At 43.6% G+C, this 25,394-nt stretch overlaps 1 protein-coding gene across 1 annotated transcript in view; it reads left to right on the forward strand.

The window, feature by feature from the left end:
* The window catches only part of LOC124594459, a gene marked incomplete at its 3' end in the record, with an annotated part of 417,657 nt that overhangs the window by 179,476 nt on the left and 212,787 nt on the right, over nucleotides 1-25,394 (forward strand). The window contains exons 6-7 of the mRNA XM_047132834.1: nucleotides 3,309-3,715; nucleotides 3,758-3,888. Coding sequence (XP_046988790.1) covers nucleotides 3,309-3,715; nucleotides 3,758-3,888 — 538 coding nt within the window. The remainder of the gene's footprint in view (nucleotides 1-3,308; nucleotides 3,716-3,757; nucleotides 3,889-25,394) is intronic.

Raw genomic sequence — 25,394 nt, forward strand, 5'->3', positions numbered from 1 at the left:
TAGTCTTTGAACCAACTGATGATATGTGTAAATAATGTGTCATGGGCAAGATATTATGAAAGTATACCACTTTTGACAATTTATGCTTGATGCTTATTTCAATCAAAAATTTTAAAAAGTGGTTTAATTGCTCTTTACTATGTCGGTCATTACCAACAGATATTTAGTTTTGAGCACGCCACATTGTGGCATTGCTTTAGTTATAAAGTGCGACGTGTCACAAATGTGTATCTAAAAGAAATATAAATGTGTGTAATTAACTGTAACAGTTGTAAACCGACTAAAAGCGCATGTGACGTTTTAATTTCGCTCGCATACCACTGCTAGGGACCTATACAGAGGTTGAGAGGCGACTAGGGTAGCACAACGCCTCATTTTGTTGCGTTCAGTTGGAAAGAATTCACATCCTAGGCTCATACGTTGTTCATATGTATTCGTTGAAGGTGAGGAATAATGCATACTTTGTTACTCAAATGTACATTGGTGACAACTGTATGGTTACACTTACGTCTAAGATATGTAATAATATTTATTGTACAGATGTGAAATTTTGGTAATGCTTGATGTAACGTTGAAGCGGTACTGTGACTGCCGCTTCACGAATAACCTGTAGAAGGCAACTAAGTTTTCTTTATTTTGATTAGTTTTCCATTGGGTCACACTTCTTCGTCCTCTCTGTACCTTTCCCTTAGGGTACAAATGGTTCAAATTGCTCTAAACACTATGGGACTCAACATCTGAGGTCAGCAGTCCCCTAGACTTACAACTGCTTAAACCTAACTAACCTAAGGACATCACACACATCTATGCTCCAGGCAGGATTAGAACCTGCGACCGTAGCAGCAGCGCGGTTCCGGAATTAAGAGCCTCGAACCATTTCCTGTATGTATTAGGTCATATCGTGTGAATGTGTCGGGCTTAGAGAGCTGAAGGGCTGTTAGAAAGATTGTCAGTAGATGCAGTAGGTTTCTCAAAAGAAAAACTAGGGAAGCTAAGCACAGGGATTCTTGAGGCACTTCGGAAATATCGGTTCTGAGGAGTGAAGAGGGCAGAGGTTGGCCTTCAGCCAATAGGGACGTGGCAGTTGGAACAACGGCCGGGGTGGACGTTCTGTAGCGTGGCGGGTAGACTGGTAGCCGGGACGTGCTGAGCAGAGGGCGCAGTGCGGAGACGCTCCCTCTGGAAGGTGGTAAGATGTGAAATGTAGTATATCATAGTACATACAGTTCGCGAACCAACTTCCCCTCTTTCGATCGTCTCACGAGCGCACTTGAAAATTATGTGCTCGAGCAACTCTGTGGGTAGCTTCCCAGCTCTGTGCGGTCACCCTTTTGGATTAATAAACGTAGATGCGGCGTTTCGCGTAGTGCTTCGCAGTGTGCTTCAGCGTGGATACGCATGGAAGGCTTGTGGCCTGGTGTGTGGTAATGAATTCCCTTCAGCCTCCCTATAGTGTGACCATTGATATATTGATAATACGAGACCAATTAGCTATTTCAGTACTTGTCAGCACCAATAATAGTATGAACTAGTGATTACAAATTATGCTCAGTTACAACATCTAAATCTGTAATAAAATTTGAGTCACCAAGAAAAACAGTGTTGGAATTTTCAGATAATTACGTCTCGTTTCCCAACGCTCAAATGCATAATTATAAGTGTAAGAACCCCCTTATTACCTTAGTAAGTAACGCCAAATCAACTAGTATGTCCCCCTCTTGATAACCCAATAGGAATATGAGCGCAGGCCTAAAAAAATGCTAGCGGTTACTGCTCCTGTTACTAGGTGTGTTGGTTTTGTGTGTGTGTCTTGTTATCGATTGCGTGCACTACTGTTTTATCAACAATTAAAAATCAGGGTCGTACTCACACGAAATATCATCACGCTCGTTCAACGACAGAATCGTAGGGGAGATAAGAGTACTGTGTCATACTAGTGTATGAGCACCAAACGACCAAGCAGGTTCAAAAATGGTTCAAATGGCTCTGAGCACTATGCGACTCAACTTCTGAGGTCATCAGTCGCCTAGAACTTAGAACTAATTAAACCTAACTAACCTAAGGACATCACACACATCCATGCCCGAGGCAGGATTCGAACCTGCGACCGTAGCCGACCAAGCAGGCAACCAGCACAGGCCAGCAAATTGTGCGTACAATCATAGAGGTACATCCCCATTTTACCTTTATTAACAACATAAAATCTGTTACAGGGCACGGTTTAAAAATTGATGTGTTTGTCCAAATCTAGTCACCACAAAGAAATGAGTATTATCGCAACTGTACCGGATATTGAAGGAAAATAAAGACTACAGACATGTACCCGTAAACTGTAACGACACGAACCTAGGCAGATGAACTCGATGCTGTAAAGTGGTCCATTATAGAAAATCGCTGACCCAACATTGCACCAAGGCACTTACTGGGTGTCGATCAGTGCCCGAACGGTTGCAGTAACCAGGTATACTTTCTCAAGCAGCATGTCTCAGTTTCGCAGCTGTATTACCATAACAAACCTCTTTTGGCCTGGATAACTACTGGCTATATGAACAGGCTGGGTAAGCACCGAAACAGCTAGTCACTGAGTCATCAGATGCCGTAGCGTCAGCCTCCGTAACTCTGCCCTCATCCGGACGGGACCGCTTGTCAGGGAGGTTCAGACGCCACGTGATGGGCAAAGAGTCGAACTGAGACCCCTTACCCACCAAGCCGTTCGGGTCCTCGGAAGCGCCAGTTGCCGCCAACCAGCCGTAGGTCTGGGATTCGCTCCCTGGATGCCTGCACCCGCCACTTGCCACAGACGTTCGGGACTCAAGAGATCGGCAGTCACCAGGCCATATCAGCCTGCAGTATCAGCTGTGATGTTGCTCAGGCTCGGCTGGGCTCATTGATTACGCAAGCTCGCACCACACCTGGCCCGCACCAAGCACCGCAACGGCCGGATTCCTGCTACCGCACTTCACTGCTGGGGTCCGTGAATCAAGATTCGCTTTCCAGCACCGACGATTGTCTCCCTAAGTTGTACCACGAACTATTGCGTGTAGCAAATGGGATATTCAGCTTTCGAACAGGTTCTGAATGACCTTCATGCACCACCTCCACCAAAGCATACCCATACCCTCAGATAACCAAACGTAAAATTATTGCCTTAATGGTGACAGTACATCACATTTATGGTTTGTATTATTGGTGCTTGTTCAGAAGTACAGGTTTGTGCATCGTGTGTAGGGAATGTACGAGAAGTATGGCGTGCGAGGTGTGGATGTTGTAGAGTGTGTGTGTATCAAAGTCCAGCGCTGTCCTTGCAGGTGACGGAGAGGAAGTGACGAGCGAGAGCCTGCACGCGGAGATCCAGCGCAGCTACGAGGAGCTGCAGCACAAGCTGAGCCTCGAGTTCCACGAGAAGCTGGCCGAGTGGGAGCGCGCGCGCCTCGCCGTCGCCGCCTCCGCCTCAGGGGCCCCCGAGGCCCCCACCGGCGGGGGCGGTGGGGGCGTGCTGGGGCTGGAGGAGCAGAACCAGCTGGTGGCGCTGGCGCTGCAGCAGCGCGCCGGCGACAAGTGCTTCCGGCGCAAGATGGACGAGTGGGAGCGGCTGCGCCAGCAGCAGCAGCAGCACCCGCTGTCCGCCGACTTCCGCAAGAAGCTGCACGAGTGGCAGCGCCGCAAGGACGCGGGCCCGGGGGCCGGCGCGGGCCGCCACGCCTCCCTGCCGGGGGTGGGGCTGGCTGGCGAGGGCGGCGGCGGCGGCGGCGGCGAGGGCGGTAGCCCCAGGTCGGCGCGAAAGACCAACAAGGAGCTGCTCTGGCTGGAGAAGGAGCTGCACAAGATAGCCCGCGAGAAGCAGCGCCTCGAGCGCGAGCGCGACAAGTTCCTGCAGAGGGAGGCCAGGTACGTCACTGCGGGCGCCGGTGTACAGATGCGCTGATTAGGGGGTGGTTATCGCTAAATGACTGGTTTTCGGGTATATCGAATTTTTCATCTCCGGGTTAGCTTCATTGCCAAAACCGATCAAAATAACCGGTTTGTGAAATAACCAACTCTGCGTTTTTGTTGCTATTGTTTCTCATAATAAACGTAGACATCGAACAAAGATTGAAAAAATTTAAGGCTCTCTTAGACTTTTACATTACACGTTTCAAGATACCTATAACCAAGGTAACAAATAACATGGGAATTTTTTTTTTTCATTCTACTCAAAAGTTACTGTGTGATCGAGGCTCACGCAGCTGTGTGGGCATTACGAATAGTCACTGCTAAACGATAAAAACTTCTACATCTACATCTACATTTATACTCCGCAAGCCACCCAACGGTTTGTGGCGGAGGGCACTTAACGTGCCACTGTCATTACCTCCCTTTCCTGTTCCAGTCGCGTATCGTTCGCGGGAAGAACGACTGCCGGAAAGCCTCCGTGAGCGCTCGAATCTCTCTAATTTTATATTCGTGATCTCCTCGGAAGGTATAAGTAGGGGGAAACAATATATTCGATACCTCATCCAGAAACGCACCCTCTAGAAACCTGGACAGCAAGCTACACCGCGATGCAGAGCGCCTCTCTTGCAGAGTCTGCCACTTGAGTTTGCTAAACATCTCCGTAACGCTATCACACTTACCAAATAACCCTGTGACGAAACGCGCCGCTCTTCTTTGGATCTTCTCTATCTCCTCTGTCAACCCGACCTGGTACGGATCCCACACTGATGAGCAATACTCAAGCATAGGTCGAACGAGTGTTTTGTAAGCCACCTCCTTTGTTGATGCACTACATTTTCTGAGGACTCTCCCAATGAATCTCAATCTGGCACCCGCCTCACCAACAATTAATTTTATATGATCATTCCACTTCAAATCGTTCCGCATGCATACTCCCAGATATTTTACAGAAGTAGCTGCTACCAGTGTTTGTTCCGCTATGATATAATCGTACAATAAAGTATCCTTCTTTCTATGTAATCGCAATACATTACATTTGTCTATGTTAAGAGTCAGTTGCCACTCCCTACACCAAGTACCTACCCGCTGCAGATCTTCCTGCATTTCGCTGCAATTTTCTAATGCTGCAACTTCTCTGTATACTACAGCATCATCCGCGAAAAGCCGCATGGAACTTCCGACGCTATCTACTAGGTCATTTATATATATTGTCAAAAGCAATGGTCCCATAACACTACCCTGTGGCACGCCAGAGGTTGAGAACAAAATGCTGTGTTCTGTTACGTTGTCCGTTTCTAAGGGCTGCAAACATTTAAAGGCGTAGCATGTAGACACAGATAGCAGATCAGCTACTTTCTGTTTTTATCATAAACAATGAATGAATTGCTGAGTTTTTAATTTATTACTGTTACCTTAATTTCCTTTCCCTTTTATTATTTCACATTATTATTTCACAAAAATAGGAGACAAATAATAAGCTTCCATGTAAAATTTGTAGATTTCTTTTTGTTTGTTAATTTCGAATGGAAAACCCGTTTTGAAGTCAAATATACTGGGTGTTCCAGAAGTGACGATCATATTCAGGGATATGACAGGAAAGATCGTTCGAAACAAAAAGTCAATAAACATGGGCGCTAAAACGCATACCTTAAGAGCTGTGAGCAATTCTTGATCTTAGATATTACTGTGAAAGAACCTCTTCTACTGCAAGCTCTTTGCTTTTACATATTTTAGGAAGCGGTAGTATGGGCAAAAACAAGGAAAAAAGTCCAGTAAACATGTGCTCTAAAATGCATACCTTAAGAGCTATGAGCACATGTTCATTTTTATACTTTGAACCACAACTCTTCATCTTTGCTGCTTTGAGACACAACCCTTCTAATGAACAAGTGCTCATAACTTTTAAGCTACACATTTTACAGCACATGTTTATGGACATTTTTTTTTTTCTTGTTGTGGTCCATACCACCACTTCTCAAAATACGGAAAGCAAAGAGCTTGCAGTGGAAGCGATTTATTTCACGGTATCAAAGATCAAAAATGGTTCAAATGGCTCTGAGCACTATGCGACTTAACTTCTGAGGTCATCAGTCGCCTAGGGCATGGATGTGTGTGACGTCCTTAGGTTAGTTAGGTTTAAGTAGTTCTAAGTTCTAGGGGACTGATGACCTCAGATGTTAAGTCCGATAGTGCTCAGAGCCATTTGAACCATTTTTTGAACAGGAGTTTGGATAGAAATCATTTTTATGACAATAGTGAAGACGCTGGTTCAAAAAATTCTGATGAACACTTTTGAGAGAAGGCAAAACAGAACATTTAGCATGAACAATTACTTTCCAAGAGATAATATACAAGTAATGATTTAATCCATTGGCCAAAATTTACTGTCTAATATGTCAATAAATACTCGTTCTATAATGTGTTGATCTGTAAGTCGATTCCTTTCATCAGAAACAATATAGTTCAAAGACGATACCAGTCCATCAAAAGCCACAGAACTACGTATCAACGATAAATATTTTTGGGCTACAAACGACAGTCCTGGCATATACGTTTTGCTCTGCTCCTTAAAAACGAATTCATCACTGCATCTGGTTAGAACAGGACAACAAGTACATTATTATCTCAGCAATGCTGTATTGACGTGTTTACTTGTCTCGTTTGGCGCTGTTATTAAAATAGTTCTGATCGCTTTTCCCTTTTCCTATAATAACCCAATATTTCGAAAAAATGGTAGTTTTACGAATAAACATTACTCTTTTTAAAAAGGTTTTATTTAAAAATCAAAAATTTTAGCACCACTGCTATGACAAACTGATAGGATGGTTTTTTATTCGATTGGGAAAAAATAAAAGCCTGGTGTAACGAGACTAAACAATTACCGAAAAATACCGGTTATGCAGAAGTAAAATACCGGTATCTATTTTAACTGGTCCTATTTTCCCATCCCTAGCACTGATTCCACAATTACCCCACAGTTTCTTCAACAAGGAACAGCCACAGTTAAGCTCAACGAACACTCGCACTCACAGCTTCATCTTTCTCCTACCTTCCAGACATCACAGAAATTGAAACTTCTACAGTTACATCTATGTAAATACTCCTCAAGCTGCAGTATGGTGCATAGCGGAGGGCACCTTGTTGTCATTTAGTTTCCCGTTCCGCGCGCAAATAGAGCGACTATCTACATGCCTTCAAACGAGCCGTAATTTCTCTTATCTTCATGGTCCTCACGTGAAATGTACGTTGGCGGCAATAGAATCTGTTCTCGAAATTATCTCAGTACCATTTCTCGAAAATAATGTCACCTCCCACTTGACTTCACGAATCATCTCCATAAAACTCAGTGTTGATCGAACCTATTGGTAACAACTCTAGCAGCAAGCCTCTGAACTGCTTCGATGTCTTCCTGTATTCCGACCTGATGGGGATCCCAAGCACTCGACCAGTAGTCAATAATGGGTCGCATCAGTGTTCTACATGCGGCCTCCTTTATAGATGAACCACAGTTTTCTAAAATACTCCCAATAAATTGAAGTCGACATTCGCCTTCCCTATTACCGTCCTTATGTGCTCGTTTCGTTTCATATCGCTTTGTGTTGTTACACATAGAACGACACTGTATCAAGCAGGACACTACAATGCTGTATTCGAACACTCCGAGGTTGTTTTCCCTACTCATCTGCATTAACTTACATTTTTTTTCATTTAGACCAAGCTGCCATTCTTCACAACAACTACACATTTTGCCGAAGTCATCTTGTATCCTCCTACGGTCACTCAACAACGACAACTTCCCGTACACCACAGCGACATCAGCAAACAGCAGCACGTTGATGCTCACTCTGCCCGTTCTACCGCACTTCCCTGGTGTACTGTTATGATACCATTGTCTCTGTTGAACACTCGCCGTCGAGGACAACGTTCTGGTACCCGTTGCGTAACAAGTCTTCGAGCAAATCGCATTCCCTACGCTCGCGCCTTTCTTAACAGTCTGCAATGGTGCACCGTGTCAAACGCTTTCCCTTAACCTAGGAATATGGAATCTTGTTCTTCATTCATAGTTCGCGTGGTATCAAGTGAGAGAACGGCAAGGTCAGTTTCGCAAATGAAAACTATGTGCCGAAACGGGACTCGAACCTGAGAGGTTCTCCTTTCGCGGGAAAGTGTTCAGCCAACGGAGCCATCCAAGCACGACTCACCAGTCGCGCTCGCAGCTTCACTTTCTCCAGTATCTCATCTCGTATCTTCCAAGCCTTACAGAATTTTTCGTGCATATCTTGCGGGACTAGGACTCCTGGAGGAAAGCGTATTGCTGAGATATGACAGTTCCACATCAGCGCACACTTCGCTGCAGAGTGAAAATTAATTGTAGTTCATACAAATTCTTCTGTATACCTCGCGGAATTAGAGGGAGACCAAGAGATGAATACAATAAACAGATTCAGAAGGATGGAGGTTGCAGTAGGTACTGGGAGATGAAAAAGCTTGCACAGGATAGAGTAGCATGGAGAGCTGCATCAAAACAGTCTCCGGGCTGAAGACCACAACAACAACAACCTCGCGCAATAAGCATTCTTGAAAGAAAATATTGCGTTTGGCCATCAAAGGAGAAACCTCCCGGTTCGAGTCGAGCTATGGCACACAGCTTTAATCTCCCAGAATGTTTCAAATCAGCGAACACTACGTCACAGAGTGAAAATTCTTTCTGAAAACTACTTGTCGTTTCATAGCGTTAACCCGACGCTTTTGATCTGTGCCTGTTTTAAATCAGCGACGGCACAGTGCCCAGGCACGACAGGGGAGCCTTTAATGAAATATGACTTTGTCAATCTAAATCACATGATCTATTTTGTAAAACACTTATTTTTATTCCCAGTTGCTTTATTCGTATTAGATGTACTTACAACAGTATACAGGCCTCATCTCTTATCAGCCGTCATCAGCATCAAAAGCCAACAACCTTGTCGAATTACTAACACCGTTGCCCGTTTCATCATCGTAGTTAAGCGCTGTCGGGCCTGGCTAGCTCTTGGATGGGCCACCGTCCGGCTGTGCCGAGCGCTGTTGGCAAGCGGGCTGCACTCAGCCTTTGTGAGGCCAATTGAGGAGTTAACTTTATCGAGAAGTAGCGTCTCGAAACACGGGGAGTTGCCAACGGCCGGGAGAGCAGTGTGCTGATCACATGCCCTCCACATCCGCTTCCAGCGACGCCTCTCGTCTAAGGATGACACGGCGGTCGTTCCGTACCGGTGGGTCTTCCGAGTCATCTTCGGACAAAGAGCTTGTCAGAAGTGAAAGAACAAAGGAGACATAGAGCAAAATTGCTACAAGGGTCTAAAATAAATAAAATTGCTTGATTTATTGATTTACACAAATAAAAAACTGTATCCATTGCCTTGTTACAAAATCCACACGTCTAACAATCACCTAGCCCCCGTACTTATCACTGAGCATTGTCATCAGCTGCCACGCCATGTACTTACAAAATGGATCAGAATGTTCGTAGAGCGCTTACGAGCATGCTTGGCTCACTTGTGCTACCGTAACTGTAACGTAAACACTATTTTTCACTTTTTAAATAGAAGCAACCAGTATACTGACTATTTATACAAACTAATGTACTCTCTATGGTGCAATTATTGTCCTGTAGCAGACTTATTTTTTAATAATGTGTTACAGAATTTAAATTATCACGAAACATGTCGAATGTTTACCACACGGATTTAAATAAGAACAGTTTTCTTTTAGAACCATTGATATCGACTGATGTTTTTCAAACTGATAGTAGCTAGTCTTAACGCAGTGCCTAGAAACGCTAGCTAGCTCCATGAGGAAGAGGTGTGGCTGCGTGACTTCTGCGGAGTACAGCTCTAATGGGCTTCCAACTGAGCCTAAGAGAGTCATACCAAAGTCCTCATGATCAACACGATGGCCTGATTGCAAAGTAGGGGAATCAGCAGACTTTCGGAATCTTCACTCTCGAATGCCTTTATCGAATCCCTGTATCTCTGTACCTCTTATTATACCGCGCTATTCAAAAACAAAGAACAGATTTCAACTGTTTATTAACAGACAAAACTACAAAAGACAGGAACGTAGTGCGCTTGTCACTGGATAGAGAAAGGTTGAAGATTTTTCCAAAGCTGCGCTGTTGTTTGTAGCAACACGGTGACTATACCGCAAGAGAAATCATTTTGTGTGCTGAAATTTGCGCGAAGTCAATGCATTGTTCAAGTGCAGCGTGAATTACGCTGGCGATTCAGCAAGAAGTAAGCCTCTGCACGAGTAGAATTATGACTGACATACAAAATTCATGGGAGTTGGTTGCGTGTACAAAGGGAAGAGCACTGGTCTTCCATGCACGTCTGATGAAAATGTCGAGCATAAGCGAGATACGTTCAAACGGAGCCTTCGGAAGTGCACAAGGCGGACAGGCGTTACTTCAACTTCCTGAGAGGTGTGACGTTCTCTGAACCAAGGCCTGCATATGAAGCCTTTCAAGTTGCAGTTACTGCAGCAATTGTGTCCCGGCGACCATAAAAGAAGGTACGAATTACACATTTTCGTTCTCCAGGATACGGCAGAGGACACTTTTTCCGAATGACTCATCTTTTCGGACGAATCGACGGTTCATCTACCGGGCAATGTAAACCGCCATAATGTAAGAATCTGGGGGCATAAATTCCCTGGCGTCGTCGCCGAACATCAAAAGGACTCACAGAAACTGAATATGTTTTGTGCGGTTTCTCTCCAGAAAGGTTATGGAACTTTATTTTTAGCGGAGGAAACTGTGACAGGAATGTCATACCTGGATATGTTGCAAAATGGGTTGTTTCCGTTACTATTGTGTTCTCGGTACTCTATTGCATTACCCTATAGTTGTTGCAAGAACCAAGTCATGGAGCAAATGTTTAAAACACTCATTTCTAGATGAAGCATGGGCTTTGTGCTAAGCAATGCTCCCCTCTGGAGTTCCAAGTGCCAAGAGTCAAGATCTCCATATAGCTGAAGCACAGTTTGCGTCCTGAGTAGAACGAATGTAAGCATTAGATTGCATCAGAAAAACCCTTTTTTAATGGATGGAGATAACTGCTAGATGCCTTGGTTTTTGAGTTGTTCAAGAAAAATTTACAAAAGTTACCTGCTACATATTAATCACGTGTTAATTTATGTACTTCAAACTTCGTAAATACTTTTAATTTTCTACATTTCATTATACATAAACGAGGGGCTTTCAATAAGTAATGCAACACATTTTTGTCGGCAAATTTCAGTTGAAAAAACGCGGAATTTGCTATGGGAAGCAAAGTAAATGCACACACGGCGGAATACTGAAATAAACAACAGCAGTTGCCACGTACCAGCGTGGGGGAGAGGGAGTACTGCTGGTCGCATCTCTTGGTTACAATCAGCACGTCGAGTTCAGATTCAAAATCAAAGGAGATGTGGTTCTCTATTATTATTATTAAATGAGATACGAAGAAAATTCTTGATTCATCTGAGCATCCAAAGAAATATAAATTTCAGTCTGTATGTAGTAGCCAAAGACCTGCAACAATCAAATTCGAAATTTGTAGCTTGTTGTAGAACGACTGAATACCACTACAGTGATCTGGCATAGTTCATTTCTTCCCCGATACCATAGCGTTACTTTTACTTTGAAAACACAAATTTCTTTATACAAAAAAGGGCAATGATGGTGGTTTGCCCTCGTTACATCATATGTACGAGTAGTATGTGAACACGATTGTGTTTAAACGCATCGGAGATTTGTGGCTTTGCTGTTGTTTACACAGCCGTTTTTAATGTTAGTTTCCATTGTCAACGTAATATAATAGAACGACACAGGCTACTTTTCACACAAAGTATAGTCTCGGTATGATTTACATTTGTTTTGTACATTTGCTCCTACTGATGTACTGATAATTTTATTATAAACAATTGGTGTACACTGCACCATACACACAGGGTAGTTCAGCCGCCCCACTGACGTTCTAAGCAACCCACAGGTCCACATATGGCCTTCAAAAACTACGCCAAGGTTTTCATATTCTCTGTTTGCTGCGCGCAAACTACTGGTCTTATAGAAAAAATGAATATGAGCGTTTTGTAGAATATTTAATGTAGTTAAATTTTATTCTGGGATACGTTTCTGCTAGATGCCTTGGTTTTTGAGTTGTTCAAGAAAAACCTACAAAAGTTACTTTCAAACTCATCCCTGATCCGTCCGGATTTCTAGTATATTCTTCGTGGCATTCCCTCCTACCAATCTACAAAATTTGCGACTACTCGAACTACACCGGCTATTCGACATTTTTAGGTCTATTTACTCGTTTATTACACCACTAGCATAAAGTAGTGCTGCTATTAAGATGACTCTTGTGTATAGTATTATTTATACATGTTTGACGATGCTGGCGCTGATTTTGTGTTCAGCAATTGACGATGCCACTATGGCTCCAGTATATTAGGACATGTTTTTATAAAACAGATCTGAAGATGGTCATTATGGACCTAATCCAGTAGTGTGATGACGTAAAAAGTTTGTGGCCACGACGTGAAGTAATGGAAATTTATGTAACGACACAAGTTTCGCGGCCTTATTTCATCTAACCGTTCGTTAACTTGCCGCTACATTGTGACATTTATGCTATAGTTTTGTAGTGCACTCTATCGAGAAGTTTACACACGTAGCATGTCTTTACTACACTGCATAGAATTTATAATGATGCGAGAAACAAAAGTTTAACATTATGATGCGTTAATAGCTCGAATAAAATATCCTCGGGTTTCTTGCCGTGTCAGTCTGCAGTGTGTACGTTTCAGAAGGCAAGTTCTCTCTTGCCATCTTCTGGGGAATTGCTCAAGTCTCGCAGTCCGTCTCTGTGTGTACACTATGTGTTCAGAAGTATCCGGACACCCCTATGCAACGTGGAACTGGCCATCAGATGTCACGAGAGGCAGCGCCGCCTGTATAAAAGGACGCGGGGAGTATTGTGTTGTCAGTAGAGAAGCATAGAATTTATAATAATGTCGGAAAGGAGAGCTCAGCCAGTTCGAACGAGTAGTAGTAAGTGGATGCCACCAGAGGAGCACAACATCAAGGATGTTTCCGCTCTTGTAAAGTTGCCCAAGTCCACTGTTGGTGATGTGAATGTGAAGTGGAAATGCGGAGGAACAGCCACAACAAAACCAGGATCAGGCGTTCACACACGGACGGGCACGGATCGTCGAGTATTGTGAAGGGCGGCTGTATGAAGCTGCATGAAATCAGCGGAAGGAACCACTCGTGAGTTCCAAAGTGCTACGAGCTCAGCTGGCCAGCTAGCACAACGATTGTATATAGGGAGGTAAAAGGAATTGGGTACAATGATCAGCAGTTCTTCGTAAGACACACATTTACAGGGTGTCAATCATTAAACTATATGCAATAAAATCGTCATAGCCTCTGAACGGTTTGTGTTACGAGATTCAGACCGCACGGCTGGTCGCGGGGCATGTGGGAATTAGTATGGGCATGTGTGGTTTGGTTTAGCGACGAAGCCCACTTTCATTTGGATGGGTTCGTCAATAACCAAAATTGGCGCATTTGGGGGACTGAGAATCCGCATTTCACGATCGAGAAGCCTCTTCACCTCTCAACGGGTCGTGTGTGCTGTGCAATGTCCAGTTACGGAATAATCGGTGCTATATTCCTTGATGGTACGGTCACTATCAAATGGTGCGTGAACGTTTTAGAAGATGATTTCATCTCCACTATTCAACGTGACCCTGATTTCGACAAAATGTGGTTCACGCAAGACGGAGCTCGACCCCAGGAGAAGCAGGAGAGTGTAATGTTCTGGAGGAGCACTTCGGGGATCGTTTTCTGATTCTGTGGTACCCAGAGGCCACTTGCATGGGCCTCGATTGGCCTCCATATTCTCTGGATCTGAACACATTCTACTCCTTTTTGTGGGGCTATATTAAAGACAAGATGTACGAAAATAACCCCAAAGCCATTGCTGAGCTGAAAATGGCCATTCAAGAGGTCATCCCAGCGTCCATGTTGCGACACTTCAGCGGGTCATGCAGAATTTCGCTATTCGTCTGCGCTACATCGTCGTCAATGATGGCAGGCACATCGAATGTGTCATAACGCAAGTTGGAATATCTGTAGTGACGTTTACATGTTGAATAAAGTGTGTACACACCGTAGTTTGTAACTAATTTATGTTTTTTTTCATATAGTTCAATAACTGTCACCCTGCATGTAGTCACTGCTAAGCAATGCTTCAGTTGTGACTTGGAATACGTGCTACATCCTGTTGAAAGCAGCCTGCAGAAAGTCATCCGGCCTCATGTTTAGTGCCAACAATGAAGTACGGGGGAAGAAAATGCTAAATACTGAAGAATATGAACACATTTTACGGCACTGTGTACAGCGTACAATAGAGCAACAGTTTGGAAACGATGATTATATCAGCGTCACAATAAATCCTGTCACAAAGCAGCATCTGCGAGGAACAGTTTGTGGACAATAATGCTCCTTAAATGTACTGGTTTGCCCACAGATCCGACATGAACGCAGTTGAACACATTTATGATGAGGCAGAACGTTCAACTGGTTCTCATAATTTTTTCCGCCCCACGTTTTGGGAGCCAGATGAAACGTTTTTCTATTTTCTGAGGAAGAACGGGCTGCCATTCTTGCACACACATACAGACAGCTAATTGAAAGTGACCCCACCAGGATTCAGGCTACTATAAGGACGAAGGGTGGCCATACCCTATAGTAATGTAAAGTAATAAATGTGTGGATTATCATAGATGTGTTCAACTGCGTTCATGTCGAATCAACAATCGACAGCAGAACTAAAATAGCGATCGCTTTGTTCACGGCGTTTAAAGCTAACCTCTACGAGCTAATTGAGACAGAATATTTTCATATGTTTCTTTGCATAGCCATCTTCCGCAGGAAAAGTTTAGTTTAGCAGTGAAAGCAAACTGTAGTTTCTAGCTGTCTTTGGTTACCTGAAACCGTCTTCAGACTGGCAACGTGGGATGCCTCATTACCAACCGGTGAGCAATCCTAGTCGGCCTTTGGCTACAGATTATAGGCTACACAAGCAGATTCCAAGCACAAAAATAATGATAGGAACAAAAATAAGATCAAATAAAAAAATCAATGAGATGTTGAAAATGACGCGGCAAGAACTAGACATAAAAAAATTATATTTAAACCAACTAAACGAACAAAAATGATTATCAAAGTGTTCAGATTAAAATTAGAAAAGCTTCGCGCCATTCGACGAAATTCGAACCTTCCACTTTCTGCCCAAGTATGTACACAAACCACTACTCTGTGCCATTACACCGCAATAAGCTCTTGTATTTACGTATGACTGTGATGTCGCAGTTACAACGATTAATTGGCAGCCTTCAAAACTTTGGCTACACGCAATGTCGCGCGAACTTATCTCGTGTAAGCCGATCTCTGTGATTACAATAACTGTATACGCAACGTCGAATCGCGTCTTGTGCGGATCCAGTAGTGTTCGATTAGCGCTGTTTATAAAAGGCGTGCATTTCGTTAGGATCGTTGTGTGTGTGTGTGTGTGTGTGTGTGTGTGTGTGTGTGTGATGAAATACGAAATAAAAGGGGCAGACCCAGGATTGGGGATCCTAACATATCAAGAGAGAAAGCCTGAGACGGAACTAAAGGGAAGTAATTGTTGTGGCAGTTTGGCAACGGCGAACGGTTCGGCCGTGACGTGGCACGCTCTGATTGGAGGAAACCAGCTACAACACATGAAGTGATTTTAATCGGACTACAGGAGAAATAACGCAAGAAATACCACCAAAAAACTGGCCTAATTCACTACGTGCTGCATTACACTGTAAGACTGGGAACTAATTCGTGATTCTGTGTAACAGTTACAGCATTCTTCCGGGAAATGCCACTTTCCCCACCACGATCGTCCCCGCCCTTAACTTTATAAACAGCCTGTACCGGCAACCTTCTTTCAGTTGTTCAAAAATGGCTCAAATAGCTCTGAGCACTATAGGACTTAACATCTATGGTCATCAGTCCCCTAGAACTTAGAACTACTTAAACCTAACTAACCTAAGGACATCACACAACACCCAGTCATCAAGAGGCAGAGAAAATCCCTGACCCCGCCGGGAATCGAACCCGGGAACCCGGGCGCGGGATTTTCAGTTGTGCTCCAAAACTTTTAAAATAGGCAATATTATGTAAAACCGCCGCAAGGCTATTAAAACCTTTATCGTTGTGCAACTTGTATCGACGGTTTGTTACCGTATGACAGAGGAAAAGTTTAAAATAAATAGATAAATATATTTCGAAATTACGGACATGTGATATACACCATTGTGAGGTTCGCCTTAAATTAGCTTAATATCTAGTGAAGGTGTACCGCAAACAACTGCGAGAAAAATTATTGTGGTTGTGTCCGTTGTATACACATCGACAGTAACGATAGTTTTCTTTTCAACAGAGACAAAACATTTCCTCCATATATGTGATTTACAAATTTTGAGAACATTGTTAAGTGCTTATCATTTTCTCCTATTAGTTTCTATAGAACTAAAAACGCTGCCTGTCACACATATTGCTTTCGACTATTAAGAAATCTAGTTTTAAGAATTTGTGTGGTGAGCGATATTCCGCACGTGCTCTCGGAAAGGCAAATATTGAGGCGTAGAGCCACGTCAGTAAACGCACCACTGTCAAGCGACTATTAGCATTAATAAGTATTCAAAACAAATAATAATAATTTCAAAGTTTTAAATAGGTGAAAGTAAATTAATTTATGTATTCTTAAATGACGTAAATAATATGTCACTAAGAACAATTCGTTAATTTCCGCCTGATGAGACTTCCTGTATTTCACATATTCATTTTACACTTTTTTCTGTCAGTCCCCTGAAAAACGTAAAAGAGGGCTTTACTTTCTATTCCATACAGTAATAAACAAAATGCTTACAAAGAATTTCCATAATTCACAATGAATCCATTAGAGCAAATGTTTGTCACGAATTTCGCTTGTTAGGCCACACGCGTCGGGAAATGGTTGGGAGCATCCTTCACAAGGAAAAATATCTAATGCTGTAACGCCTGGAAACCTAGACGGCCAGGAAATGAGTCCTCCTCGTCCTATCCAGCGTCCTATCCAAAGTCTTCTTATCGATCGAGGCTCGGTGAGAAGGGACCCCATCTACACAACTCGCCATTAAAATTGCTACACCACGAAGATGACGTGCTACAGAAGCGAAATTAAACCGACGGGAAGAAGATGCTGTGATATGCAGATGACTAGCTTTTCAGAGCATTCACACAAGGTTGGCGCCGGTGGCGACACCTACAACGTGCTGCCACGAGGGAAGTTTACAACCGATTTCTCATACACAAACAGCAGTTGACCGGCGTTGCCTGGTGAAACGTTGTTGTGATGCCTCGTGTAAGGAGCAGAAATGCGTACCATCACGTTTCCGACTTTGATAAAGGTCGGATTGTAATTTATCGCGATTGGGGTTTATCGTATCGCGGCATTGCTGCTCGCGTTGGTCGAGATCCAATGACTGTTAGCAGAATGTGGAATCGGTGGGTTCAGGAGGGTAATACGGAACGCCACGCTGGATCCCAACGGCCTCGTATCACTAGCAGTCGAGATGACAGGCATCTTATCCGCATGGCTGTAACGGATCGTGCAGCCACGTCTCGATCCCTGAGCCAACAGATGGGGACGTTTGCAAGACAACAACCATCTGCCCGAACAGTTCGGCGACGTTTGCAGCAGCATGGACTATCAGCTCGGAGACCATGGTTGCGGTTACCCTTGACGCTGCATCACACACAGGAGCGCCTGCGACGAACCTGGGCGCATGAATGGCAAAATGTCATTTTTTCGGATGAATCCAGGTTCTGTTTACAGCATCATGATGGACGCATCCGTGTTTGGCGACATCGCGGTGAACGCACATTGGAAGCGTGTATTCGTCATCGCCATTCTGGCGTATCACCTGGCGTGATGGCATCGGGTACCATTGGTTACACGTCTCGGTCACCTCTTGTTCGCATTGACGGCACTTTGAGCAGTGGACGTTACATTTCAGATGTGTTACGACCCGTGGCTCTACCCTTCATTCGATCCTTGCGAAACCCTACATTTCAGCAGGATAATGCACGACAGCATGTTGCAGGTCCTGTACGGGCCTTTCTGGATACAGCAAATGTTTGACTGCTGCCCTGGCCTGCACATTCGCCAGATCTCTTACCAACTGAAAACGTCTGGTCAATGATGGACGAGCAACTGGCTCGTGACAATACGTTAGTCACTACTCTTGATGAACTGTGGTATCGTGTGGAAGCTCCATGGGCAGCTGTACCCGTACACGTCATCCAAGTTCTGTTTGACTCAATGCCCAGGCGTATCAAGGCCGCTATTACGGCCAGAGGTGGTTGTTCTGGGTACTGATTTCTCAGGATCTATGCACCCAAATTGCGTGAAAAGGTAATCAGATGTCAGTTCTAGTATAATATATTTCTCCAATGAATACCCGTTTATCATCTGCATTTCTTCTTGGTTCAAAAATGGCTCTGAGCACTATGGGACTCAACTGCTGAGGTCATTAGTCCCCTAGAACTTAGAACTAGTTAAACCTAACTAACCTAAGGACATCACAAACATCCATGCCCGAGGCAGGATTCGAACCTGCGACCGTAGCGGTCCTGCGGTTCCAGACTGCAGCGCCTTTAACCGCACGGCCACTTCGGCCGGCTTTCTTCTTGGTGTAACAATTTTAATGGCCAGTAGTGTAGCTGCAGCATACTGTCAGGTTCCAGTTCTTCGACCTGTGGGAATGCAGACTGTTCAACACATCCAGATAAACAGTCGAGATTATTAACGCCACTAAAAAAGATGAACCACACAACCACATCCGCGCGTTCACCTTTGGACTGACACGCAGAACCTCACACTGTGTCAGTATAAATTGCCAGGTACATGAAACCAAGCTTCTTCCGCCAACATCAATTGTTTACTTTAATATGGGTCATCGTCAGTGCAACTCATGACCTCAACTGCTAATAATTTGCTCTTTGACCTGCCACCAGGTTGATTTTCGTGTACCACGTCGTGGTCGGATGTGGTGGTGGTGTCCAGAAGTTCCGTTGGACCTGGGGATCAAATTTGGCCTCTGCCATCCGCTGGAAGATGGCCTTTTTCTTCAGTAACTAATCTGAAATTAAAACTTTAGCTGTCTGTGAGCACCATGCCGCAAGTCGCACTTTTCTACCAATTTCAGCTTCTGAAATACACTCGACCGAAATTGTAAAGATCAATTTGGAACTACCTGTATTAAGAGCAGAAAAAGAATCTTTATCATAATAATAATGTGCAAAATTTCGCTACTCAGATGTCTGTGTTACTTAAAATAAAACTGAATTCATATTGGCCGCTTCTCGTTAACTATCTACCACTTTCTGTCACGATGAACTGACACCATACACGAACCACTGAGACGATTATCAGCTGTAGTTGTTCTTAGCCACCTTTTCACGCGTCTGAGAGTGCTAGAAAGAAACATGGTGTGTTGTGTATTAGATCATACACGACAATATTCTTCAGTTACCTTCCTAATAATAGTGGTTCAAATAAGATTAAAAATCATTGGAAGGAATAAAAACAAACTTTTGCAAATAAAGTTACTATTTAAAATGATTTAAGAATTTTTTCCAAAGTGTTTCTCATTAAGTAATTACAATCAAATCAAACTGTAGATATGATAAGCACCTGAACGATCTTACCACGCATATGATGATTGCTGGCAAGCTTAGAGTTATCTTGTGGGCTGAAGCTACGATGGACAAGAATTTGACGTTATCCAATAAGTCAGTCAGACTTAACTCAGCAATATCCCTTTTAGTTATTGTATCACGTTTCCACATACTGATCCATGTGCGCGCTTCTTCACTGAAATTGTCCAGAAGAGCGTCGTAAAATCTGTTGTTATATTCAATCATTCTGTCCATGTCTAGGTCTCTTTGAGATATTATTACCTTTTGGACACAAGTAGAAACTTCCAAAAGGTGCCTTGTTTTCTTCTGAAAGTCATTCTTGCGACGACTGAAATAGGAAATCCAAATATGTAATAACAAGATATTTTCTGTAGTACTGAGTGACAGAATCGTGTGGTTCATTCCAACAACGCATTTCTCGTGCAACGCACTGTTGTCAAAAGCCAGTGCACCTTTTCACTGGATCTAAAATCGCTTTCTGCACTTTCTATGATCATTTCAGATTAGAATTCCAAATTTTTGTTGTCCTCCATTAACATTTTAACGATTTCTTGGATATGTTCCAAAACTAGTAATAAGTTAATACTTACTGCTTGTAGGTCATGGCGAAATTTTCTAGTTTGGCTGAATATTTAGCACTGACTTTTAGCATAACAATGAATGTTGAAGAAATAAGTGTGCAGTAAAGTTTCCAGGCTTTCTATCTAGTTTCACGGTCTTCTTCTTCATGTAAAGTCGTTAGTGCTTTATCAGTTCCTAGAAATCATTCATTAAATTTCCATCAAAAACATGCTTCGTGGACCAATGCGCCACACACAGTTTTACAACCTTCGCAACTAGGACTTTCCCTTGTATGCTTCTAGGAAGAGACAAACTGCTTATTCGATGGTCCCAATGACGTCTCTAACCTCTAATAAGGTGTTCAAATCATCAACATCTAAATTAAGCTAGTACAATGACAAAAACATCTTCTGTACACTGCAAATTTTTGTAGTCATTGTACTGCAACCATCATAACCTCATGATCTTGACCTAATATTTCGTTCACTATTTAAACCAAAGCAGATGAAGTGGATATTATAGTGTCGGAAAAATGTTTCTCATCTTTCCATGTTAAATGCGTAAATCCTAAGAAACCTTCTATGGCAATAATCGTTGCACGATCTAAATGACGTGGACAAAGTTCTTCTGTGCCTACCATATCCATCAGTTCGCCTGGCAAAATCAAAAGTTATTTGCTGTTAATAAAATCGTTCCTTAACACTTCGGAGCATTCTACAAATAAATCATTTTGGGTTGTATGAGAAACGCTCTCTAAGACACTACAAAACGACCCAACTCGAAGGAATTATCCTAACGGGTTGAAAATCGGTGGATGTGATGTACATGTATAGACAAACAAATGGTTACTATTGCAGAAAAGTTGTATGAGTTATTCAAGAAAAAGAGTTGCACAAACTGAGCAAGTCAGTAACGCGTTGGTTCACCTCCGGGACTTATGAAAGCAGTTATTCGTCTTGGTACTGACTGATAGAGTTGTTGGATGTCCTCTTGAAGGATATCGTGCCGAATTCTGTCCAATGGGAGCGTTAAATCGTCAGCCCGGTCCATACAGCTCCAAATGTTACCGATTGAGGAGAGGTCCGGCGACGTTGTTGGCCAAGGTAGGATTTGGCAAGCACTTTTTTATACTAAACAAACCATAGATATGACAGCCGGTCCAATCAAATTATTCTCTTTAGGCCAGCTACGTCATTCTTGAAATTATCATTGTTGTCAGGTTGCCATGGATTCAATCAAATCGTCAATCTTTTTTTCGACTTCGGAAATGCTGACCAGGAGACTACTATCATTTTCATCTAAGCACATCCAACCAGCAGAGGTACTGGCTAGATCTAAATTTTTGTATTAGTACAATTACTGCGATTTTTAATACTGATATTTGAGTTTGACTCAGGCTGTGCTTGCGATAGTTCATCGCTTGTTTTTTTTTTTTCGATTCCTTCCCTTTCATTTTCGGTATACATTCGTTTATGATGTACCAAAATCTTTCGAATATTGCTTATTTGTTGCACTTTATTCACTATGCTTTTTCACTTCACGCTACACAAAAGTTTGCGTAAACCACAGTCATGTACCACTTCTTACTTACACCTCAGTGTTAGTTACGAAAAAATTGAGAAATAACTTCATTCACTGCCGACAACATTCTCGCGCCGTGCCCATCAGCTGGGTTTCGAGAAGGTGCATTATAGAGAGGTTCCTGATCGAATGTCAAGCTTCCTTGCTATTGTTATTATTTAATTAATTAATCGAAGGCTGTTGTAGTAAAGTTACTCGATAAGTGCTACCTACTGTTAGATGATATAGATTGGCAATAGTTCCAATGACAATGACTTGGCTACATCTACCGACAGATTCTTATCAGCGGAGACACAATACGATTGAACGAAATGAACACCCCAAAACAGCAAATGAAGGGAAATATAACACAATATGCTACTTTAAATTAGCACCTAACGGTTGTTATCTATTTTTGTGAAAGCTTTGTTATACCAATAGCCATTTGAAGTTTATGAAGAAGTGTGCACCTAGTGACATGATAAATTCCCTAGCAGAACAATATTTCCGAGAAGGAATTCTTTCTATGGATATTCTTCTTTACGGGATAGCTAACAAATGTAATACACTCATGCTCACAAATTAAGGATAATACTGATACATGGTGAAACAACCATGTATCACCTCACCTCGGAATATGACCATGCGTTGCATTTGACCTGCGGTCGTCGCACGGTGGCCCTGGCAGCAGTCCACATACGCAGAGGTTTGTTGGTGCATGTCAGAGTACGGTGCAGCGAGTAAGTGTGCAGACGTTTTCAGACGTGCTAATGGTGACTGTGTATTGAAAATGGCTCAAAGAACATATATTGATGTTACGAGGGTTAGAATACTAGGGCGACTGGAGGCTCGTCAAACACAGAAAGTCATAGCACGGGCCCTCCGTGTGCCACAAAGTGTGATCTCAATATTGTGGCAACGATTCCAGCAGACAGGAAACGTGTGCAGGCGGTACAGTACTGGATGTCCACAGTGTACAACACCACAAGAAGACCGATATCTCATCATCATCAGTACCTTCAGACGGCCACGGAGTACTGCAGGTAGCCTTGCTCTTCACCTTACCGCAGCCACCGGAACAGTTGTCTCCAGACACACAGTCTACAGTTGACTGAAAAGACATGGTTTATTCGCCCGGAGACCTGCAAGGTGCATTCCACTGACCCCTGGTCACAGGAGAGCCCGTAATGCATGGTGTCAAGAACACAGTATATGGTCATTGGAACAGTGGTCCAAGATTATGCTCACGGACGAGTCCAGGTATAGTCTGAACAGTGATTCTCGCCGGGTTTTCATCTGTCGTGAACCAGGAACCAGATACCAACCCCTTCATATCCTTGAAAGGGACCTGTATGGAGGTCGTGGTTTGATGGTGCTGGGTGGGATTATGACTGATGCACGTACACCCCTACATGTCTTTGACAGAGGAACTGCAACAGGTTAGGTATATCGGGACGTCATTTTGCACCAGTACGTCCGCCTTTTCATGGGTGCAGTGGGTCCCACCTTCCTCCTGATGGATGATAACGAACGATCGCGCCGAGCTGCCATCGTGAAGGAGTACCTTGAAACAGAAGATATCAGGCGAATGGAGCGGCCTGCCTGTTCTCCAGACCTAAACCCCATCGAGCACGTCTGGGATGCTCTCTGTCGACGTATCGCTGCACGTCTTCAAACCCCTAGGACACTTCAGGAGCTCCGACAAGCACTGGTGCAAGAATGGGAGGCTATACCCCAGCAGCTGCTCGACCACCTGATCCAGAGTATGCCAACCCGTTGTGCTGCCTGTGTACGTGTGCATGGTGATCATATCCCATACTGATGTCGGGGTACATGCGCAGGAAACAGTGGCATTTTGTAGCACGTGTGTTTCGGGACGGTTTTCTCAACTTATCACCAATACCGTGGACTTATAGATCCGTGTCGTGTGTATTCCCTATGTGCCTATGCTATTAGCATAGTTTTGTGTAGTGATACGTTGTGTGGCACCACATTCTGCAATTATCCTTAATGTATGAACATGAGTGTAGTTTCGTCATTCAGCCGATCCGCAACTTCATTTTATTATACATTGAGGTGACAAGTCATGTGATAGCGATATGCACATATACAGATGGTGGCAGTATCGCATACACAAGTTATAAAAGGGCAGTGCATTGGCGGAGCTGTCAATTCTACTCAGCTCACTCACATGAAAAGGCTTCCGACGTGATTACGACCCAGACAGTGAACACAGAATGGTAGTTGTAGCTAAATGTATGGCTCGTTCCGTTCCGGCAATCGTTAGTGAATTTAGTACTCCGAGATCCACAGTGTCTAGAGCGTACCGAGAATACCAAATTCCAGGCATTACTTCTCGCCGCGGTCAACGCAGTGACCGATAGCCTGCACTTCACGATCGAGAGCAGCGGCGTTTGCATAGAGTTGTCAGTGCTAACAGACAAGTAACATTGCATAAAATAACAGCAGAAATCAATGTAGGACGTACGATGAACATATCTGTTAGGACAGTGCGGCGAAATTTGACGTTATTGGGCTGCAGCAGCAGGTGACCGACGCGAGTGTCTTTGCCAAGAGCGCGAATTTGCCCGCAGTGCCTCTCCTGGGCTTGACCGTATCGGTTGGACCCTAGACGACTGGAAAATCTTGGTGGTCGGATTAGTTCCGATTTCAGTTAGTAACTTCTGATAATACTGTTCGAGTGTGGCGCAGACCCCACAAAGCTATGGACCCAGATTGTCAACAAGGCACTGTGCAACCTGGTGGTCGGTCCATAATGGTGTGCGCTTTGTTTACATGGAACGGACCGAGTCTTCTGCTTTAACTGAACCGATCATTCAATGGAAATGGTAATTTCGGCTACTCGGATATCATTTGCAGCCATTCATTTTCCCAAACAAAGATGTAATTTTTATGGTTGGCAGTGCTCCATATCATCGGACCACAATTGTTCACGATTGGTTTGAGGAACATTCTGGACTGTTCGATCGATTGGTTTGGCTACCCAAATCGCCCGACATGAATTGCATCGGGAACATTTATGGGACATAATCGAGAGGCCAATTCGTGCACAAAATCCTTCACCGATAACACTTTCACAATTACTGGCGCCTACAGAGGCAGCATGGCTCAACATTTCTGCAGGGACTTCCAAAGCCTTGTTGAGCCCCTTGCCACGTCGTATTGCTTCACCTTGGTGGGCAGAAGGAGGTCCGACACGATATTAGGAGATATTCCACGACTTTGGAGATGTCCCATGACTTTTGTCACCTCAGAGAACACTTCAGACTAAATATAAACATTTGCTCACTTGCAGAAGAACACTTAAGTTAATTCATTACGACTACAACTAAAAGGAGGTATCAATGAAGGCATTCTTTGGCGACGAAAGGACAGTCTGTAGAGATGGAGGGTACTAAAACATAAAAATGCTCAAAAAGGAATAGCGTCTTGAATAAGTAATCAAAATCCCCTGGGTCCTGGGCTCGAACCTGACCAGTGCTTTAATTTCAAATAAAAGTCATCCACGACTTTA

The sequence above is a fragment of the Schistocerca americana genome, chromosome 2 (assembly GCF_021461395.2).
Source record: "Schistocerca americana isolate TAMUIC-IGC-003095 chromosome 2, iqSchAmer2.1, whole genome shotgun sequence".
Classification (NCBI taxonomy): domain Eukaryota; kingdom Metazoa; phylum Arthropoda; class Insecta; order Orthoptera; family Acrididae; genus Schistocerca; species Schistocerca americana.